The sequence below is a fragment of the Anastrepha obliqua genome, chromosome 2 (genome assembly GCF_027943255.1).
Source record: "Anastrepha obliqua isolate idAnaObli1 chromosome 2, idAnaObli1_1.0, whole genome shotgun sequence".
Taxonomy (NCBI): Eukaryota; Metazoa; Arthropoda; class Insecta; order Diptera; family Tephritidae; genus Anastrepha; species Anastrepha obliqua.
The window spans coordinates 104,328,491-104,352,093 of NC_072893.1; the positions used below are offsets into that span (position 1 = coordinate 104,328,491).

The 23,603-nt window shown below is 38.1% G+C and overlaps 1 protein-coding gene across 4 annotated transcripts in view; it reads right to left on the reverse strand.

Annotated features, from left to right (window-relative positions):
- Window positions 1-767: 767 nt before the first annotated feature.
- Window positions 768-23,603, reverse strand: part of LOC129239498 (uncharacterized) — a 28,419-nt gene continuing 5,583 nt past the window's right edge. For 3 of the 4 annotated variants that reach the window (XM_054875013.1, XM_054875014.1, XM_054875015.1), the window contains exons 2-8: window positions 12,984-16,254; window positions 12,260-12,910; window positions 12,070-12,196; window positions 10,318-10,557; window positions 9,831-10,249; window positions 7,370-7,536; window positions 768-6,349 (exon numbers count right to left, since the gene is read on the reverse strand). In XM_054875013.1, the coding sequence (XP_054730988.1) occupies window positions 3,511-6,349; window positions 7,370-7,536; window positions 9,831-10,249; window positions 10,318-10,557; window positions 12,070-12,196; window positions 12,260-12,910; window positions 12,984-16,007 (7,467 nt within the window). In that variant the 5' untranslated portion in view covers window positions 16,008-16,254 and the 3' untranslated portion in view covers window positions 768-3,510. The remainder of the gene's footprint in view (window positions 6,350-7,369; window positions 7,537-9,830; window positions 10,250-10,317; window positions 10,558-12,069; window positions 12,197-12,259; window positions 12,911-12,983; window positions 16,255-23,603) is intronic. The other variant, XM_054875016.1, reaches the window with a different exon arrangement.

The window sequence follows — 23,603 nt, forward strand, 5'->3', positions numbered from 1 at the left end:
GAGCCAAATCCAACAAAAGTTTTGGCGCACGAAGCACTTCCAAGCAAATGGTCGCCTGTTTTTTCGGAAAAACTGGACATGTCGCAACTGTCGTAAATTCTGAGTGGTACACAACCATTTGTTTGCCAGTTGTCTTCCAAGAAATTAGGAAAACCAATCGCCAAAGATGGATCACTCTTCACCAGGACAATACGAGCTCTTACACATCGGCTCAAACAACAGCATTTTTGAGCACCCAAAACATCGAATTAATGGGTCATCCGCTGTATAGTCCTGACACCGAATGACTTCTTTTTATTCCCGTACGTAAAAAACAAACTGAGAGGTCAACGTTTTTCGACACCTGAAGAAGCGGTTGCGGCATTCAGAATGCATGTTTTGGAGGTACCTCATTCAGAGTGGTAAAAGTGCTTCGATAATTGGTTCAAACGCATGCAAAAGTGTATAGATCTTCATGGAGAATATTTTGAAAAACAATAAAGTGATTTTCGATGATTAAAATTTGTTTTTGTTCTCTAATCACGACATATAAAAGGCACCCCTCGTATTTGATGTTCACGCATGAAGATTCGAACGTACGCACTCCCGAATGGTGGCCACGCACCAAAACATTCGGCTACGGCGGCCGCCCTGTTAGGAAGCCGCAAAATCCAAGATGACCCGATAAAAGTTTCCTTCTTCAAAAATCGGCTTCCAAACAGGTTTTAAGTGCACTAAAAACTACTTGTCGCTAAAAATAATAAAACACAATATGTATATGGGAGAAATAAGAGTTCATGTATTTTATATATGTATCTTTTTATTACATTTCCAGATTATGTAATTGCCTTTGAAACTTAAGTAAAAGCATGGAAATGATATTTCTTTAAAATTATAATTATACTACAGGCATAAACAAATTTGATAATAGAGTGCGCGATATTTGTAAGTGATTACATTACGCAGCTTAAGCATTCATATATGTTTGTATGCGTGTATAGTATATACCATATTTATGTCCGTAATTACATAGAGTAATTGTATGCAGCAGAAAATCAATGCAATAGGAATCTTAAACTTTTTATTTATGCCAATACTAAGTTCTTTTTGACATTTTAATGCTTGAAGTAAACTAAAGACTTTTCAGCTAGTGCTATAATATTTTATAATATTTGAAATGTAAGTAATCATTTGATTAATGCATGATTAAATTAAACAAAGTCAAATTAAATAATTTAGTATGGAACTTATCGCTAAGATATACATACCTAATTATGTGGTAGTTTAGCTTAAGCTAAATTAACAAGTAATCCAATCGTATAATTAAAGTATAAGCATATAAGTAATGATTAATGCAATTCTCCATTCATTTTACTCACTTTCTATACATTTGCTCGCATTGTACAATAGTAAATGCCTGATTTTTTATGTAAATATATTTATGAGTGTTTTTGTCTGAATGATTATGAATATATATATGTATATGTATATGTGTATATAATTAACAACAATGTTTTTTTTTTATATAATCAATTTGAATAAATGAAAATATTAATTCAACGTGAAGTTCAGTTTCACATTGGTAACACTCCAGCCAACGTTTTTGTTGTGCTTAGAGTCTTGCTTTAAACCATTTTAAATGTTTATGAACATAAATATAAATACATATGTATATTGTATCATACAATAAATTTAAACTTTAATTCCTGCAGAATTTCGCTTGTTGTTTCGGTTTCATTTTGTCTGTATTTTATTTTAGGCACTGTTTTCCTTAAATTTTCATAAAAGTTTTGTTGATTTGTTTTGATGCTTTTTATTCACTAATCTAAGGTTTTAATTTTGTAAGGGCAATTTTGAGGTTAGATTTCATTTCATGCGCTGTACGCTTTGCTTTTACATACTACTATATTACTTTGTTATTGTTATTATTGCCTAAAAAGGATGCGGTATTTTTTCATCCGCTGCTATACTAAAATACGTTTTAATCCTATTTTTTTTTCATTTTTAGTTTATTTATTAATAAATATAGATCTATAACTAAAATTTTTTTTTTGATATTTTTTATATATGTAGATGTGTTTTCTTGTTTTATATACGTTTTGCAATGTAATGTGTGGGCGTTTGTATGCAAGTAAATCATTTTTGTTTTTTACTTACTTTACATTTTCCGCGCTGAGATTGCAGAGTTGGGATGGTGAAACATGTAATAATTATTATGCATAAAATTCTCCCTGATAAATAACCGCCAACATACTTTTTAAAACATTGCGGCAAAATATCTGCTATTATGAAAGAATAATTCACGTAGTGATAAAGTGTGATAATATGCGCGTTTACACATTAACTAAGCACAGAGTCTGGTCTGTTACCGCCTTTACGTAAAAATGTGCAGTTGTTTGAGCTCTACATATTTAACAATTGTTTATCAGATCTATATATAATTTGTTGTAGTAGTTTTAACAAACGCTTTAACATATTTATTTACATTCTGTGCAATCACATCACTTTCGCCGAGCTCAACCACACAACAGCAAGCCATACCAGCTAGCATTCATTTATATGTTTTATAATAATTTGGTGTTTCCTTCCTAATCTAATTTTATTTCTGATGATGAACTGATTTTTCACGTCGTTCTATGTTCTGAAACTGAAAATCAATCGACCGTTGTTTGGCAGCATTTTTTTAAATTTTGCAATTCAGCACATAACCGCTTGAATTCTATGATTGTCTGCAATGTTTAATTTCATATCATCCAAAGGAGTTGCATGTGTATGTTGCATAGTGTGTTTCTTGAAACCATTTAATCTATTTTGTGTTTGTGTGTTTTTATGCATGAAAAATATGCAATTGCACTCACATAGCAGCATATATTTAAATCTACTTTAAATGGAACTGTTAATTGTTATAAAAGTCAAAGACACAAAAATAGTATGGAACTCTGAAGCAAGTTTTGTGAAATGTTACAATCATCGCAAATAACAGTGTAAATGGTGTTATAGCAAAAAAATCATCAACTGTTGCTTAGGCCAAGATTACATTTTATTTGAGACTGTCGTGCAAAAATGCCGAAATTTTGTTTTTCTTTAAATCTTTCCATCAGCAAATAATTAAATCTTCTGCATGGCATACGCTAATCTCATTTCTTTTTAACTGATATGGCGTTAAATGCTGAACTCGGTTTAGGTTTGTAAAAGCACCAGCCAAATAACAATACTTAGTTTTTAGTCCACTTATTTACTCTGTTGAATGCTTAGGGTACTGGCAACAACTTAACTATCTAAAATGGTTTCTTTACATACTTATGCTTTCGCTTAAGTCGATACGATCGCTATGTGATCTGCACTGAAGCGAAAGCTGGAAGTTTACCTGTATTTATGTGTAAGCTCTTGGCGAAAGGCAATCTTACATGTTTATCTCCTCGTCGTCCTCATCTAATCACTAACTGCTCAACTACTCAGCCATGCTCCGTACAGTCTACTCTGTCTGCGTTCTCTTCTACCCTTCACACTCGCGTAACAATTAAGTCGTCATCACTCCTTGTGGCTTATATTAGACGCCGTGTTGCCGCTGGTGCCCATTAGCTTGTGCTGCGGTATTACAGTTAGAGTCTTTGGAATTTTCGACATCAACGTATTATTAATAAGCATTTGCTGGTGTTGCTGCTGTTGTTGTTGTTGCTGCTTCGATGTGATCGTTGCAGAAATATTACCACCGATGCCGACTGGCGGACCTTTGTGCAGCAGCTGTGGCAGTTTGGGTGCACCCTGGCCAGCTACCATGTTGCCGTTAATCATATGATTCGGTTCAGGGAAATTCCAGATCCAAGCATTGGTATTGAGTTTAGCTGTAGCCGCTGCTGCTGCAGCCGCGACGGCAAGAGGGTTTGAATTCGGATTTGAGAATGCATTGGTGAGCAATGGCATCATCGGTGAGGAAAAAACGCTACTGCTCGAAATTGGCACATTAACGTTCGTAGCTGGCGCTTGAGAAGTGGCAGGTCCGTTAACGCCTCCACCCCCACCGCCATTGTGGCTAATGGTTGCTGTGGTTTTAGGTGCGATGGGTGGATAGCGACCGGGTGGTTTTAAGATAGCTTGTTTTTGGATTTGCATCATTTGCAAATGAAACAGTTCTTCTTGAGCTACTTGATGCTGCCGTTGTTGTTGTTGTTGTTGCTGCTGCTGCTGCTGCTGTTGTTTGCCGACGTGCTTGTTGAAGTTCGCCGCTTGTGGGTTTGGCGCTGACACTACTTTTCCTGCATTCTGCTGCTGATGTTGTTGTTGTTGTTGCTGCGCGTGCTGCTGCTTGGGGTCGTGTGGATTCTTGCCAGTCTTTAACATCTGATCGCGCAACAACTTTTCACGTCTCAGGATACACATCCGATTGTAATCGAAAATAGAGATGAGGAATGGCTTACCACCCGACAGCACTTGCACCAGCGCTGGCAACCGGCGCCCGTCTGCAGTTTGATAAAGCGGTCCTCCCTTGTCAATTAAATGCAAATTCTCCTCAACAGGCATCAAAGTTGGACGCCAACTGCGTTGCTGTCGCTCTCGCACTGTGAGGGTGTCCGGTAATAGGACCACATTTGGTGGAGGCACGCGATGCGGTGCTGTATTATTTTCGCCGGTGCCACCTACTCCTTTGGCAGCGCTCTGCGGACGCTTGTTGTTTATAAGACTGGCTGTGAGAGATGATACAGTTGTAATGCTAGTTGAGGGCGCTGCATTAGTGCTAACAGTATTAGTGGAGTTCCCGCTCGCAACGCTAACTGAACGACGCTGTAAGCTTACTAGTTCCGGTGGAGATGTTAGCAATGATGAGCCAGTGCCAGTTTTCGTTTGCTCTGCTGCTGCAGCAGCCGCTGCTTCGATTCGATTGTCCAAGAGCTTATTTGCAAGATCCAGTATTTTTTGATGTTTACTCTCACTTTGTGTTTTACCGGAAGTATTCGCTGCATTGGAGCCACCAGCACCTGAGCTACTGGCAGCTGATATTGGTACGATTTCAACAGCCTTATTCATACCGAGCAGATTCGTTTTCAAAATGCTGCGGCTATTGCTTGATGTATTACTGTTATTAGTATTATTGCCACCTCCGCTAGCGTTGTTACCGCTCAAAACAGTGAGCGTAGTTGAAGCTATTACACTGTTATCTATAGACTTGTCCTTCAATAGTGACTTCTGGGGAGAAGGATCTCCCGCTGGTTGAGTGTGTGGTTTTGGACGCGCTATTATGGTTACAGCATTAGAGCTCAACTGTTTGGTGAGCTTGTCCACAGAATCACTGCGAGAGCGCTTTGCACGAATTGAATTGGGAGACTCTCGTGCCACGCCCTCTACTTCCATTTGTTGGACGTTATTTTGGGCCGAACCAGTGCGCTTTGGCTCCTCGTCATCTTCATTGATTTCTACTGTCGGAATGTCGGTACTGCTTCGCTTGCTAGTTGGCGGACTGGGTTTGGCACTGACTAGTCCACCGCAGTGACCCTGATCATATGAGGTGAGACGTTGTCGCACCGTTTGTGTATAAACATTAGCATTTGATGAGGCGTTGGGTGAAAGCACCAAATCACCATTGCGATAGTATTTTTCTAATAGTATGAGATGACGTAAGAAAGAACTTTGATTGCCATAAGGCTTTTGTAACTCCTCCCATAAGCGTCGTGTTGCCTCATCGTATTGTAAAAATGTTTGTACTCTGGTCCAACCTTCAGGTGTACGCTGGCTGGTGCTGCTACCAAAAGGCACCTTGAAATTCAAACCGAGATCCTCCTCGCCTGGAAAGAGTTCACGCATAGAAATGTTGGGATTGGCACGCAGAACATTCGATATATCATTGGCAGCAGTGCCAGCCGTTGAGGATGATGAAGATTTCACGGCCGACGCACTGGCACTGGAACTGCCACTGCTACTTTGCAAGATCGCCTTAAGTTTAGACATTTGTTGTTTCTCAGGAGCTCCACTATTTGTTGGAGACATCGGAGCACTAGACGAATTTGAATCGGTGGACAGTGTTGTAGGTGGATCATAGTCTACTAAAACATCGCTTGCAATCATTAGGTGAGGTTTTGGTTGGGACTGTTTTTCAGAATCATTATTCTCGCTAGCACTGACTTCCATTGGTGTTGTCTCGCCCAAACATTCAATCGAAGATCCGTTGGAGTCTGCAGTTGGTGAAGGTAAATTCTTTACGGGCGTCACTTCAAGTACTATGCTACTATCGGTTTTGTTCAATTTTTTTTGCGTTTTGCTCTTAGAACAGTGTGGCTTTTCTGCGTCATCTATAAAATTGTTGCCATTGCGACTTTCATCATCTGCTTCGGAAGCGTCGTTACTTCCATCGTGAATATTGTGGAATTGTAGTAGGCTGAAATAAGAAAAATCAATAGTTTATCGGTAATATGCAAGCAACGCTTAATATATACATATAGGTATATATATTAGGCCGGGTCGATTTGTGGGGAGGCAAGAAAATCGCCCATTGCTCTGTGAAAATCATATTCTAGGGATCAAAATAAGAAACTTCGCCGAAGGAACCATACCTCTAAAACGAATTCTGATGACCCCCAATTTGGGTCGAACTTTTTAGTTTCTTTTCTATAACTCACTTAAATTAATTTTTTCATTTACATATGTTCTGACTAAACAAATTTCTTAAGAGAAAAAATAGATATTATAAATAAATAGTAAGTATTATTATAAATAAATAAAAATAAAGAAAAAACATAGCCATTTAGCTGATTTTTTCATGTAAAGGCCAAAAATGGTGATATTTTTAAATTGGGGGACATCAGAATTCGTTTTTGGGGGGATTGGTTCCTTCGGCAAAGTTTCTTATTTTGATCCCTAGAATACGATTTTCTCAGAGCAATGAGCGATTTTTAAATCGACCCGCCCTGCCCTAATATATATATAATTGGCGCGTACACCCGTTTTGGGTGTTTGGCCGAGCTCCTCCTCCTATTTGTGGTGTGCGTCTTGATGTTGTTCCACAAATGCAACGCTTAATACCAAAAGTAAAATAGAATTTTTTTGGAGGTTATACTATTCGGCTTTCACCGGAAGATCAGTTGATTTTACAAAAAAAAAAAAAAAGTCGAAAGGTTGAGGAGAACATTCGTTCCAATTAATATTATATATAGTACATTTTCCTCCAACGACATAGGGATTTTTAGCGGTTATTCGAATACCCTCCCTGCTACAGCTATTTTCGAATATTCCTTTTAACAATTTGCATATTTGTTAAGTTTTTTTTTTTCATTTAATGATTTAACTGGCGATTGCGAATAGCATTAATATCTTTTACACTTCCAGCAATCTTCGTTGGGGACGATTTACGATCGATACCACCATCTTTAAAATTCTCGTGCTATATTAAGAAGCTCACCGTTTGCGATAGTTTCTTACGAACTCATCCTTCTGTTCCTTGTTGGTCTCTGGCGGCTTCATTAGTAAATTTGCAAAATAACGGCATAATTTGCAGACAGCGGTGCCTATGCCCAACTTCACCGGGATGCCCATCTTCGACAATGCTTTTTCGAGGCGATCAGTGTCCTAAAAATATAAAAGATATTTACAATCAACTTTTAAAAGGCTTAGAAATAAACAATGAAACTGCAATAAAAAGATAAGAAAATACTAAAAACAATGAAGTTTTTTCAATTACTGTATTTTAAACTGCGTGTTTTCATGAAAATTTGTTGGAATATGGAAAATGCATTTCAAATTCGAGGCATTCTTTTTGATACACGAACAGAATGGACGATTTATATTCATATTCAACGATTTATTGGTCTGCACAGAATTTTAATACGGTCTGCCGATAGTCACACGGCCTTTGAAACCCTTGATATTTGTGTTCTGTGATAAAATTATGTCTAGAAATGAATTGTCAACTTAACACCCTTGCCAGAAAATTGTTTTCCATAACATTTCTGTTTTTTTCTATATCATCTACAAGTATAAATCCTTTCCTCAATTTCCCCATTATTATTAAAATTTTATTTGAAAATTATTTGTTTGCTATCGGTTCTTCTTCGTTGGTATCAATGACCAATATATGATGTTATTAAAATAGGAGGCTCCAATGCACCTTCCCTTTGAATGCAGTGATATAGCGCTGATAGAGAAGGTTGAGACATCTAAGCCAGTTGCAGCAAGAAGAAAGGCACATACGCTCAGTTCAACCCAGCTTTATCTTAAGTTTATTAAGAGAACTGGGTCTGGATGCAGTACTGTGATGAGTAGAGAGCACAAAAGACCATGAGGTCAAAGTGCAAACCTCCAAAAAATCTAAGTCTATTAAATTATGATATACAAGATTTTGTTTGAAAAGATGAAAAACATCAAAAACTTTAACCATCTCAGTAGTTTCAGAAATTACGGTCAGTCTTTAAATGAAATAAAATTCTCATTGGCCCTAAAGAGTTGATAGATATACTCAATACCTTTGCTGCATATCTGCATACCATTCTAATCCAGAGGCAGGGAAATGGAACAAACACATTGACTTGAACTTATCTTTATAGTGGACTCATATAACACCAAAGAAGTGCTTATTTGACATTTTGCCCTTGCGGCTTCCAGTCCAGTGCTATTCTCGTGATGCTATCTAAGCATGTGACCTATTCATCGCCACTTTCTGCATTCGATATGCCATAGGATGGGTTTCTCATTCGTTGATCTCCACAGCGCGTTGTTGCTGACGGTGTTGGGCCAGAAAATTCTACAGATGATGCGGAGGTATTTGTTGACGAAAGATTGTAGTCTCTGTGATGGTGTTGGATACCAACCATGTTTCACTCCGTATAACAATACTGACTTCACATATGAACTGAATATTCGCAGTTTAGTGCGCCTGGAGATTTGCAAACTTGCCCCTACTGTATGCATTCACCCGAACGCCCACCTTGCTTTGTTTAGCCTGGAGTTGACATCTTCGTTTGCTCCGCCGTCTGTTGTGAATGCAGCCGATGCTTTCGACAAATCCCACCGGGCACCCGTCAACCTTTATATGTCTTGCTTTATTGTGGTTGACCCTCAGAGCCTTCGTCTTGGCGATGTTGGCTTCCAATTCGACAGTGCGTGTCATCGGTGAAGTCCAGGTCCTCGAGATTTTTGGTGAAATTCCAAACGATGCCTCTTTTGTGCAGCGTCAATTGGCTCATAACATCGTCTATAGGCCATAGTGCATAATTTTAATTTTTATATATTTCGGCATCTACTACTTTATGGAAAATGTTTTATATCGTTTAAGTCACAGGACAAGTTCCCAATGCGGAATCACATGAGGGTGAGGATGTCGCATAGTGGACAACCGCTACAACCTAACCTATCCTAAAGTCACAACTCTAAAAACAGGGCATTGTAATTTTTAAGACATATTTCTATACTTTAATTATTATGATTATTCCAACAAGTTTTTAATATTCTTTGACAAGCTTTCATCATCTAAAGCAACAGTTTAGATATTACATCAAAATGCTAACCAGTTAATCAAAGAACCTTTATACTTAAGGGTCAATTCAATTCAAACTCTTTTAGTTGAACGAACATTAACCCTCCGTTGGTCACCCAGGTTTGACCACACTTTTCGATTTTGGATATGAATTTAACACATTTCTTTATGGCTAACGACTTGAGCTTCCAGATGGCTTCCTAAAATAAATTTTCTATCGATTTATGGATATAACTTTTTAAAAAAGATCTTCGAACAGGATGAAAAAAGGCCAGAACCGGGCGGCTAGTCGAAAATTTAAAAAAAGGTGTCCAACGGAGAGTTAAAGATCTTTGCTTTTGTATTAGTTTAACACAGATTTTTCGTTTTGTAAAATGAATTGTAGACTTACCGATGTTATGTGGTACATGTGGTTTTTGCCTAGCCGTCGTTTGCATAGCACACATCCTGTGCACTGCATAACGGTGCCATAGTGGGTCTGACATAGCCATACGCAAGTTGAACCGGTTGGCATGTCAAATTTTAACAGGAATTTTTTCACACTTTTCCGTATGCATTTGCGGCGCAGCGAACGTGCAGCTGGATTGGCACAGTTTGGCACTAAGCACTTGTGAAACTGGGGATCATCATCGACTTCCAATGGGGCATCGCCAATCTCCCTAACACTTAATGAAGATGATGGGCCAGCGCGATTAACGAGACCGCCTGTTACAGACACACGTTTTTTGTAGGATGGAACATTCGCACGCCTATCAACATGTCGGAAACAAGCATCACACAAGCAGCTATCGACTGTTATTTTCTCTTCGTCTGTGTGAAAAATGTCAATTAATTAAGAAATAAATAAATAAACTATTTAATTGTAAACTATTACTTACTTGCAAGTATCTTTTGCTGTCGTTCTGCTGATTTTAATTGGCCTACATGGCAAGGAGTATCATAAAGCCCAAATTTGCCGCTACAGTAAAAACACTGATCATCGCATATGCGTTCAGGGTGAAATTTGAATGACGACGCCTTTTCAGGTATGAGTATTTCCTCTTTTTCGTCCTTTTTGTGTGAAGTACTTGCTATGGGATGGTGATGTATTGCGTCGTAACTCTCCGAATGTGAGGAGTCTGTAAAAATAGTAAATGGTTTAAAACATTAAATTTAATTGTAGGTATTTATGCACTTTTTAGGTCAGATTAACATAAAAAGCACCAAAATAGCAAATAGGCTCAACTTAAAATTTTCGGTGTGTGCAACTACGGAGTAATAAGATGCGATAATATGGGTTGTCCAAGGCCAATGCAAGTGTTTAAAGTAATATTTTATGAAATACTTAAAAATGCAAATAACTTTAGAGTTGTTTATGGTGCATGCAAAAATGTGAAACAACAGTTGAAATATTTCTAAAGCACAGTAGTTAGACATTTGTGCGAGACAGTCGGCGATAGTCAACTATAATACATCAAAGCAATACATGAAAGTGCATATATTTGGGATTTTATCAATTAAAAAAATGCTGAATCCTACTTCTGGACGACGTCAGAGCTGTTTATCGTTAAAACGCCGAATGGGAAATATTTTTTCTTTAAATTAAGAACCATAGCCGCTGCTGTTTTTATCATGAATACATTTGTGCCCACACTTTTTTCGAGCTTTGAACACTATTAGAAATTGTCCGCAATACGATTGTTTTATTTACACCTACGTGTATAGTACACGTTCTTTAGACAGCTGTGAAGCAGCATACACGTCGACCTTGCCACGAGAGTCCGGTCTATGCTATCGGCTAAGTTGTATCACTTTGGTAACATTTTTTTAAGTTTATTGGGGATGTTTTATGCTGTTTCAACAAGAAGGGCAACTTTTCCTCAACAGTTGGGTCTACCCGACAGGAAAATCCAGTTTTATAACCAACCAAGGACTGGTGTTTTAGCAAGATTTCGAATTAAAAAAAATTATGGTGGATGCTATTAGAAAAGCAAAGCCAGCAATAGCGGTTGTTAGCGTGTGTGCTTTTCAGTTAATTTTTATTTCTAATTACAAACCTTCTGCTCAACTAAGTTTAAATGCCCAATACTACAGGATTGAACTTGGCTAAAAAATTCGCCGCAGTTACCGAAATATTCTTGTCTCATACTGACTTTTGACAAAGGCTCTTAAGGTTGTGACTATCCCAACAATAGAAAAAATCAAGCCAATATAATAAATGAAAATAATAAAATCCCGTGCATATCCACTTGTGCTCCCATAATTAAGACATTGAGTGCCAAGCGAATTTGACGAAAATCTCCACCGCAGACCAAGAAATACTTTATTAGAAAGCGGGTTGAAAGTAAAATATATTGATTTCTGTGCGATCCACGATCTGCTTTGGATTTTATAACTTTTTTTATATGTCGCATGTCTTTTTTTGGAATTTCATAACCAAAACATGAAAAAAATTGTGAAAAGATAAAGACTTAATTATGTGAGCGCAAGTGCACTTTCCTATTTCTGGAAGCGAAAAGCAAGCCCTATTTTGCCCACTTAAGGAGCGGTTAATATCGGTTATACATTTATAACTAACTGACTGCAGCAATTAAAACTAAATTGAACTACTGCAAAAGCGTTTTGTAAATGGTTAAATCCAAAACACACACCAATGGTAGCGGTATTTGTAGAATGGCTAGTAGTGTTAGATCGATTGTATGATTTTCTACCATGCGTTTGAACATTTGAATGCTCCGCCGTAGAACCGGCGTTGCCTGCTTTTAGCCCACCTTCGTTCTGCAAATAAAAAACATTTGTTAAAAAAGGTTTAACGTAATTGAATATTGTTAAAAATAATACCTCGTTTTGTATAGTGTAATAGGCATCCTCCACATTACTGTGCTGATCAGCAGCGCGGTCTGCATGTCCCTGACCGCGTCCCCGGCCCTTTTGGAATGTCATTTTTAGTGATTGTCTACGCACCGTGCCGCCATTTGTCGCGTCTTTTGAGGTACCAGCGCAAGCCGTTGAATGTTGACTGCCATTACCGTTGCTTTTGCGGCCATTACTAGCCCCCGAGGTCGAAGCATGACTTCCACCGCTTGTATTGCGATTTATTTTAATGACTGTTTTTAACGTACCGGTGTACTCCTGCGCTACAGCAGTGCTTGACGATTTGCCATTGCGTTTACTTCCAGTGCTGCTGCTGTTTTGGTGCTGGGCACGTGAAGCTTCTGCAGCTGCGGAGCTTTTTATGTATTCTTGACGTTGCTTTTCGGCAGCCTTATGTGTTAAAAGTCCTAGATTTTGCAAGTGCTGCTCCTTTTGACGCAATGCCTCCTCATCGTGCTCCAAATCAAGCGTCACCCAGGAGCTACTGTCGGTCGATTGGCCGGACTTCATGGATGTTGAATCGTCCTCCTTTTGACCAACTAATGGTTTAGCTGGCGAATTTGCTGTAGAAGAAAATGGTGTCGTCTCCTTTTCTGTATTATCTGTATCGTTTGATTCCTAAAATGTGCAAATTTAAATTAGAATGGATAAAAATAAGACAAACTCATCTATACTCAACGAATATACCAACCTTTATTTCAACACCCTCTACAGATTCAAGCAATGCTATCTCAACAGGGTTGCTCTCATTTTGTTCGAGCCTCTCAGTTGTGCTAATAGATTCTTTTTCGTCTTTCAGAATACAATCTGATATAATTAAATCACCAAGAAGGGGCAACTTAATTTCTTTATGTTCGAAATTATTTTCGGAGTTAGCCGAATTAGCAAGTACTACTTTTTCTCGGACTTTGCTCTTCTCTAAATCGTCATATTTTTTTAACTCGGCATCAATTTTTGCAACAACCTCATCGTCTTCAATGTTTTCTATAATCTCCATATTAGCAGCTGGGCTGTCTTCTTCCTGCATATCAATACATAATTTGGTTTCATCCTCCTCATCTGAATGAACAGTATCCATGGCCTCCGCTAGGTCTATGCATTCATCCCCATCAATGTCCATTTGGAGAGGCTTGTCTTCTGAGTATTTTGTTATCACTTTCTCCTCCTCAACTAAGCATTTTACCTTTGCATCCTTTTCACCCTCAGTGAGTTCATCTTTCGTATCAATATTATTTTCATTTTCAACTGTAAGCTTGGCTTGTATACTATCACATTCAGTTTTAGTCTTTTCTTTGATTTTTTTATCTTTCCCATTTGATACCCCGAAATCAATTGTATTCTCCAAATGATCAGAGTCATTTTCTAAATCTCCGTCAACGTGTGTCTCGTCCACTATATTTTCATGCACTGTGGGATTATCTATTGAAATTGTCTCGCATTCCTCCATTATGACATCATCCTCGCCATCTATTTCCTCCACGTTTTTCAGGTCTTCAAGATCTTTTTTCGTGCCTTCTTTGTCGCCATTGGATGCTTCACTTTCCGCACATTCCGTTATTTCTATAACATCCTCGGCAATAGCATCCACTTCATCATCTTCCTCGATTACTAGTGGTGACAAAATTTCTGTGCTTAAGCTATTGGCATCTTCAGTGAATGAATTTTTCTTATCTTCAAGAGTTTCATCTACTCGTAAATCACCTTCTTTTATTTCATCGCTCTCAATCGATATTGCATCACTCTCATCATTCGCTGCCTTGTGCTTAGGTGGTATTGAAGTACCATCACTATCCACTGCATCAATTATATCTTTTTCATATGTGCTTGTTTGCTCTTTTTCCTTCTCTGTAGACACTTTTTGGACAATCTCCCCTAGTTTTGGATCTTCTTCAATTCCCAAATTATTTTCCAAGAATTTCGGTTTTTTGTAGAATTGTTTGACACTGATTTCACTCACCCCTTCACTCACCATTTCTGGACTAAGTGAAGCTGCCTTAACAGTTTCTTCATTGGCTGCTGAGGAATTACTGGTAGTGGCCAATGACGTGCTTGGCTGTGCTTTTGGCAAAACATCCTTTATGCCATCAATTGCATTGGGTACATTCATATCCTTTGATTCTATTCTCATTTCCGTTTCAACTGTGAGTGGCACAGCGACGGCACTGCTAGCGCCGACATGTTTTTCATCCACCTCATTGTCCAAATTTATTTCATCAGCCAAATCGGGTGTCAACTTTTCCATCTTTATATCCGTTAACAAGTCATCTATGGATGAAGATGCCATGCTATCTTTAGAGTCGTCGTCAGGTACATGAAGTGGTGTGGTGGCAGGATTGGTGACGCCTGTTATTGCTGCAGTCTTTAGAAGCGTCAGTGATGAGCTACGCGTTAGTGCATTCGATTGAGCGTTGATACGTTTGCGCTTCGTTTCCGTTACTGTATTACCGCTTAGAGGAGTTGGCGATGGCGAGGCGGTTTTCGAGTGCCGCGTTGCACGAGTGCTTGGGGAATTTTGCAGGCTTGTTGGATGTGGTTTGCGTGCACTCCAACGGCTACGACTTCGCGTCACACTGGAGCTTGTTATGCACACATCTGTTGCAGATTCGTCACTTTCAACAGGCTCTGATTTTATTTTCAAAGCCTCAGTTTCATTACTACTGCTGGCGGTCGAATGGTTTGGTGGAGGCAACTCATCCTCTGCAACCTCGAAGTCATCTTTCGGTTCAATTTTGATAGATTTCATAACATGGGATTCTGTAGTTCCACTTGTAGGACCTTCGTCATCGGCACGTTTACGTTTTGAAGCTGGCTCACCCGATGAAAATGAATTTTTCTTCCCGGCTGTGGAACGACGAGGACGTGTCGATGTAGAAGTTGTGGCGTTTGGAGGAGTTTCAGGACGATATGTGTTCGATTGGCGGTTACGAGTTACTCGGGTATTAGCCGCCAATTCCTGTGCCACAGACTTTCTAGTTAGCCTGTTTGTTGCTGATGCTTGAATATGAGTGCTATCATTAACATGTGTATTTGCCAGGCTATTGTCTTTCGTGCTTTCATCTGTTTCACCATCTTCTTTCTTTTTACAATCTTTAATTTCTTTAGATCCCTTAACTTCTTTCTCTTTGACATCCTTTCCCGTCTTATGACATTCATTGACTTCTGCCGCATTATCAGTCTCCGTTTTATCCTTTTCGGCAGATATTTTGGTCTCTCTACATTCTTTTAGTGATTTGCGCCCTTTTATTGGCAATGATCGTCGCGGAGCACCACCGCCGTCTTCGCTCTCACTATTTGTCAATTCCGAATCACAAGTTTCGTTACTACGCGACTCCTTTCTGGCGCCACTAGAAGGTGTTGGAGATGCCAGTAGTAACGGAGAATTTCTCGTTATACGCTTTGGCTCGCTACTGGCGCGTTTAATGTCTGTCTTTGTTGTTTCTTTGTTTGTATTAACTGATTCTGTCACTTCACTCATTTCAACATCAACACAAGTGACAGTGGATGCATTCGACCCCATTTCGGCTTTCTCCTCAGCACTTGTGTTTGTTGTGGATGAAGTAGTCTTTGTGGATGCCACTGCTATTGTCTTTGCTGTTGTAGTTGTTGGCGACGCTCCTTTTGCTGTCGCATTTTCCGACTTTGCACTTGATGTTGCAGCTTGTGGCGTTGTTGCAGCCGCTGTTGTCGTTGCTGCCGACGTTTTACGTGTCGACATTATATTTTTGCTATTCGCAGCTAAAGCTTCAATTTTTTCAGAGCTCTAAAGACTGCTGGCAATATTAGCAAACTGTGTGTGTTCTTTAATCTTTTCTGAGTGATTCCTCACTTTACGCACATACGTGGATATGCGTTTATATTGAGCGGCGAAAAGGCTCCCGCTCAAAGCGTTTGTGCCTTAACACAAACAATGCTGCGTTTTCTGCTTTGCTTTTGGAACTCACCTCCAGCATTTAGTTTAACCGCTGTAAATAAAAAGAATAAACAATTTGTTAGTTTGTGAATTGATGCAAAAGATATCCAGAAATGTTTTTACTTGTATTCTGTTTTCTTATGACAGAATCAAAAGCTATGGAAAAGTATAGGCTAATTCGAAACGAACGCGTTATGGCTTTCGTAACCAGTTAAGTTTTGTTTGTAATTACTTATGATCAAAAACGCGCGCACGCGAGATAAAAGACGGAGAGTGGGCTACTTCTATCATACCCAAGTAAATTGAACTATTCACCATTTCCCTGGGTTTAACGGAAGGCCAACACAGCAGTTGTATACCTTTCATATGGTACTCGTACGGTGTTGAAAATATAAATTAATATCTTTCTGGGCCGACAGGCCATATAACCACAGAACACAATCTTGGTGGCCAGCCAATTCCCTCAACCTCCGCGAGAGATAACCGTGCAATTCAATTGTTCATAAGTATTATCACCTCGAACAGCATGCCCTTGATTTGATCTCAGTGACCGATTAATGAACAACCGATTTGACAGACGTTGCCGTGGCTTATCAACAGGGACCCGCCCCTATTGAGAAACCCCTCACTATTTGTTTCCTACAAACATAATAATGATTGGTATACAGATTTGCACTTACTTTACAATAAACTTGATAGTTTTAATCCATTAAATGTCGTTTTATAAAGACAGAAATGATGTGCCACCACTTTTTCTGGATTTGTCTCTAGTAAGTACGGTCGGATAAGGCGCGCATACATACTTCAGACCTGCCCGCTATCATATCAGGTTAATTGAAAAAAAATAATAATAATAATGGATAAAAAAAATATGGATATGAATAAGGTATTGTGAGGAGTAGAGGGAACAATATATTATATAATAACACATGTGCTGAAAAGTCTCGAACCTAACACATAGATGGCACTAGTTTTATTTATTGCATTCATCTCTTTTTCAGTTAGTACTAAACTTAGGTTAGGTTAGGTTAAATGACTGCCCTAGCTAAGGGCTTACTTGGACAAATATTAAGAAATTCGTCCGTTGTGGTGCCATACATGGGAGAGGAGAAAGGAGATGGGAAGGAAGAAGGAGCCTTGGGATTAGATACGATGATGACCATACCTTTTACGACGGCGCCGACGGGGGCTGATTTGCGTTCGTAGTTAGCCGTAACAAGCTACTAATGAACTTCACCAAATTTATGATATTTACACCGGCTATATCCGCAGGCGTAGCGAAAAAGTCAGAGCCCAGATGTCTAAGTATTTGCCAGACGAGAGCAGGGCAGCTGAGAAGAAGGTGTTGAGATGATTCAACCTCGTCCTCCAGACAGTTTCTGCAGAACGGACTTGAGGCAATCCCAAGTCTCACGGCGTGAACACCTAACGGACAATGTCCGGTAAGGATGCCCACCAAATTTGAGAGCTGGGGCTTTGTTAGCCTTAGGAGTTCCCTTGAGCGTCCCCGATCTACCCGTGGCCAGAAGAACCTCGCGACCTTGCACGTTTGCGCACTAGCCCAGCGCTCGCTGAGTTGACTCGAGGCCCATCTTTCCAGGAGCAGACCACAGGTTCTCAGGGGAACCCCAATTCTCTCATTTCGTGACGAAACCGTCTCCAAAGTTTCCTGTCTAGCCAGCTCATCAGCCCAGCAGTTTCCCTCTATGCCGCTGTGCCCGGGAACCCAAATGAGCCTGATGATGAAGTATTCGGATGCAATCGAGAGAGAAGCCAGACATTCCCCGACCAATCTCGAACGCACAAACAGCGAGCCCAAGGCCCTAATTGCCGATTGGCTATCGGAGTAAATATTTCCTTCCTTAACGGTAATTACCGAATTAAGCAACCAGTCTACCGCTTCCTTAATTGCGGATACCTTCGCTTGGAAAACACTACAGTGGTCCGGGAGCCCAAATTTAAGTTTGATGGGAGGCTCCTTACAGAATACTCCCCCACCAACCCTTCCGTCCAACTTCGAGCCATCCGTGAACATGTTTGCCATGCCTTGCCGCCGAATGTTGCACCCCGCCCATTCATCCCTTGAGGGAATGTGAGTAAAAAAAGTCCGCTCGGACCTAGCGTGGGTGTACAGTGGTCCAGCACCATAGGGATGAACTCAAAGTTTTTAAGAATTAGTACTAACCTTAAAAAGACAGCTGTTAAAATTTTATGATATTCTATTCATTAGTTCGTGAGTTATTGTGCAAAGAGCGACACTATTTTTGTTATTTTAAAAACAAAGGATCAAGAAAACTTTCGAGTTTTAATTTTGCACTGCTTCTTAATGGAGAAAAATACCGTTCCAGCGAAGTGCTATGGAGAATCTGCTCCATCAGAAACAACAATAAAACGATGGTTTGCTGACTTCAAACGTGGTCGTAGAGACACCGATGATGCACAACGTAGTGGACGTACAAATGGGTCAGTAACACCAGAAAACATAAAAAAAAATCAAACAAAAAATCGTTTTGAATGATCAAAAAGTGAATTTGCAGGAGTTAGTTGACGTCGTTAAGATATCAAAAGAACCAGTTGGCTTTATATTGCATGATAATTTGACTATGGGAAAGGGCTGTTCAAAGGAGATGCCGCGTTTGCTCACTTTCAAGGCAACGCACCGTGTCACAAATCAATAAAAAAAAATTGACAAAACTGCATGAATCGGACTTCGAATAGCTACCATATCCACCGTATTCACCAGATTTGGCTTCTAGCGACTAGTGGCTGTTCGCAGACCTGAAGAAAAGGCTCGCCGATAAGAAATTACGCTCGAATGAAGAGGTTATCGCTGAAACCGAGGCCTATTTTGAGGAAAAAGATAAATCCTTCTACTAAAGTGGTATTGTAATGTTAGAGCGGTGCTGGAAGGATTGCGTTGTTCTTGATGGAAATTACGTTGATGAATAAAGCCAATTTTGAACACGGCATTCAGCGATTTATTCAAAGAAAAGTTTTGCCAGTTGATGTTAACATACAAATGAAGAGATATACAATTTTCGTTCGAGGGTCGACCGCTACAAAACAAATTTTTTCTATCAGTTGGCGGTTCATAATCAAAGTGATAATGACACCTAAACCCACTCGGCTATATAATATTTAATCACAACTCTACATTCATTTTATTTGCAAATTAACTCAATAACATTATTAATTAAAAGATGTGTTCAACGCTATCAATAAAAAAAAGTACAACGAACTGGCAGCAGATATAAGAATGGAGCTTTTTACAGCTTACAAAAATTTAAAAGTAAACTTTACCACCACAAAACACATATACACCTAATGCTCTTTTTACACGAATTTGATTTAACACGAGTTAAAAATAAAAAAATCTTTTTTTACATGAATTGTTTTGTTTTAACACGATTTTCAATATTTATGAATTTTTTGAGTGAGAAATTTTGACGTATGTACAAAGCGTTTAAATTAGTCTCGCGAAAAGTCCCTGAGACTCAGTAGATTTTGCTCTCGCCGTTTAATAATTTTTTTCTTGTAATATATTTAATAAATTAAAATGTGTAAGCACGAAGACAATTCTTAAGTGAACTCTAAAAGGAATTTTTTAATATTGTTTTCACCTAATTCTCTTTTTACAAAAATTTTTTGGGAACGTATATATTGCGTAATTAGGTGTAAAGCATAAAATTAAGCGTTGCCTTCTTTTTGATTTTAGTTACTAACATCCTAAGCTTTGCTTTCCATGCTTAAATGAGTTGTATTTAGTGTCTAGATTCAGCCTTTGTTTTGGATTACATTTGCCACACCTTAACTTTTGCTAAGGCCATGGTTGAAACCCAAACACTTGTAGCATATTTTTAATCTACGACCTGTCGGAAAAATGTGTGCCTGATTTCAATTGTCGTATTGAATGCCTCCTTATTGCTTTTCGGTCTAATACTTTAATGCATCTTAAGTTTGCAGCATTTAGGAAGCTATTTTGATTTTGAATTTTATTTATTACCTAACTCAGCGTTTATAAGACTTACCAACATTTTGAGATTATTCATTTTCGCTTCTGTGATATTAATAAAGATGCATATTGAGATTGTTTGCTAAAGCTGCTTTTAGTTTCTCTTTGTAACACTATCAGCGTTTATTACACCCTCCCCATTAGCTTATTTGATACTCTATCAATTTTCATGTTTTAGGTATCAATTTTATTAAAATCAAGACAAAGCGCTCCATCTACATTTTATATATATTAAAAATATATCAAATTATACCAAAACTACATATGTCAAAGGTACGAATATTGTAATTTCCTTACTAAATTATAGACCTTAAAAGAAATCAAATAAATAAATAAAGGGTTTGCAGGAGATGACAGAGAATTCGGTTTGCAACAATACACGCACACGCAAATAAAAGTTGATAAGTTCAGTCATACGTTCATGCACATTCATACATCCGCACGAAACGAAACATCAGCAAACAAGATAATAAAACTTAACAGACGCAAATTTTACGACTGTGGTTTCGTTCACTTAACGATTACCATCGGATGCTGGTTAGGTTCGGCTTACTCACTGCATAAATAACAGCAAGCAACAAGTTTGTTAATGTTAATCCTGCAGAACGAAGAAAGAATAGACATTGCGAAAGTTAAAAATAATAACGAGTAAAAGGAACTCGTTAAACACTTGTTCACACATATTTGCTCCTGAAAACCGGTTACGAAGCTGCAACGAAATTAATGTGCTTGAAGGTCCATTTAATTGGTTGTACAACAAAATCAGAGTGTAAGATCAAATTCTGTATCTGTTGGCAAAAGCTAAGCAGATTGCTCGTAGGCATGTACACCAACATAACAGACGCGTACATGCAGAGATGCAATGGAAATACAATTATACATACCACACATAAAAATATGTATGTATGTATACGCAGTAGGCACGTACGTTCATAAGTCGTATAAGGCGCGATATTACCCTTCTTTACTACTTAAACGTTTATACGAGTAACAAGCAAGTAAGCAACGAATGAGATTTTAGTTAGCTGGGTCAAGAATCTTAACATAATTCTGTTGAACTTACAGTGAGTCTGCAGAGAAGACGAAAAAATCAACCACCGAAAATGTTAAGGGAGACAAATATTGCCATACAAGCGTATGATTAATATGAATCGAAATGTGGGGGAGAGCACTTATTGTTAACACTTTTACACTACATACAAACATACATGCAAACATGCGTTTAAACATACTCATACTTGTTAAGTACCTTCAGTTTTCTAGATATTTGCATCTTCTTGCCGCATGGTAAAAACACACTTGACGTTGCGACAGGACTAGCGCACCTACCACAAGTTAAGCCGAGTTAAGTACAATTTGATAAATTGAACATGGGCATATGGTACAATAGATTTGAGTATTTTATTCATAATTTAATTAGGAAACTGGGATTGAATTACAAAATGATCAAATACCGAAAAAAGTTAATAGAACTATGTAGTATTACAAACTTGTAGAGAAAAATTAAAATTATTATTAATTATGAGGAAAACGCAAACAACTTATTTTGTTATTATACATTGTTATTTTTTAGTGAATTTTCTAAAGCGGAGATGGGTTTTGTTAACAGCTTAAAAAACAGGTTGTGTGAAATATGTACGTAATTCAAAATTTTAGCCCAAAAAGATAAGTTTTTTATTGAATTGTATTTTCACGTTTAATCAAACTTTTGTCATGGCAGTTTTACTGAGCCAAACAAGAAATTGGAACTACAGAAGAATAATCATAATCAAATCGAATTCATATAAAGTGATAGCGAAGGTACAAAAACAAAACTGACATGCATTTATTTTTGGTTTTGTCGGCTAATTGGTTAACACCACTTGAGTACCTCTATGAGAAAGAAAAAGAATAAATAATTGGCGCGTACACTCCTGTTAGGTGTTTGGCCGAACTTCTCCTGCTATTTGTGGTGTGCGTCTTGTTTACAGTTTTAAGTTTGAGGATCTTTTTCATGGCAGAAATACACTCGGAGGTTTGCAATTGCCTTCGAAAATTAAGAGAATTTTATGATATCCTGTATCAGGAAAGCAATTATCACGAAAAATAGCGAGATGAGTTACGAGTTACTAAACAATGTTACCAGTTATTAAACAATGCTGATTAATACAAATTAATTGCTTAAGGTTAAAAAACGGTTTATTTTTGAAGATGCATTCTAGCAACTTAGGACCTTTCTTTCTTTCATATGGGCCTATAATTCCTAACACTGCTTTTATTACCATTTTTGTGCATTGGCGTGGTTACAATTAGTTTCTAATCATTAATAACTACGCCAGATTATAGCAATGTGTTGAAAATTACTGTTATTAAATTACAAATACCCTCTAGTCAGAACCAAAGAACTGGAGGCAAATGAGGAATTTGAGGCACAAGCGTTTAAAAAATCAACGTGAGATTATCGTCTTTATGTGATTTAAATTCGAGTTCACCAATTTAAATTTTTTTCTTGCCAATTCCTCTTTGTCCCTCATTTTTTCCATGTATCACGCGTTGTAAAATATTGCAGTAGTTGCCTCTGGTATCAAGTTCGAAATAACGGACTTTTCTTCTTTTTATGTCCGTTAGCATGTCTCTTGAGTTTTACATCCTATTTGATACATTGTCAGTACCAGTTTATTCTCATCATTTTGTAAAGCACCACATTTCAAAGGTTTCTTATCGGTAGATGATATGTATGACGAGACTTTTCGTGGCAGAAATACACTCGAAGATACCCAATAATCTTATTATAATTATTTACTATTCTTTCATTTTCAATCCCTCAAAAGTTAACGAAAAATAAAGGTAGATATTGTTAGTATGACGAAAATATAAATATTATAAAATTTATAATATTTACTAACAATGGCAGTCACATGAATTTGGAAACCAAAATCCCTAAAAACAAAAAAAAAAAAAAAAACAACAATGGCAGCTTGTTCTGATTACTTAATATGACTGTCTTGGGAACACAATGGTAACTGGTCAGTTTCTAATACTGAAGGTAGTGTTAAAATTTATCTTATTAAGAGTCTGCAGTGTACTTTCACTAAATCACCGATGCCGTTGCTTCGTTATTAGGCAATTTTACGTTCGACCGCTAGTTGTCAAATTACCAATCAGCTGTTTGATAATTGGCATTTGATGCTCGGTCGGTAAGTTTACATTTAAAATAACAAAAAGTGAAGATAAAAGTAAGTTAATTATTTTTACAGTCACAAATATTATATTTTTAAAGGATGAAACAAAGCTAATTCGCAAGTAATACAGATGGTGCGCAAGAGCATTACCAAACTATGTAGAAATAAGTCAAAAAGATTGTTCATAGTAAAACACATTTCTCGAACTACCTACCAACAGACCGCCAA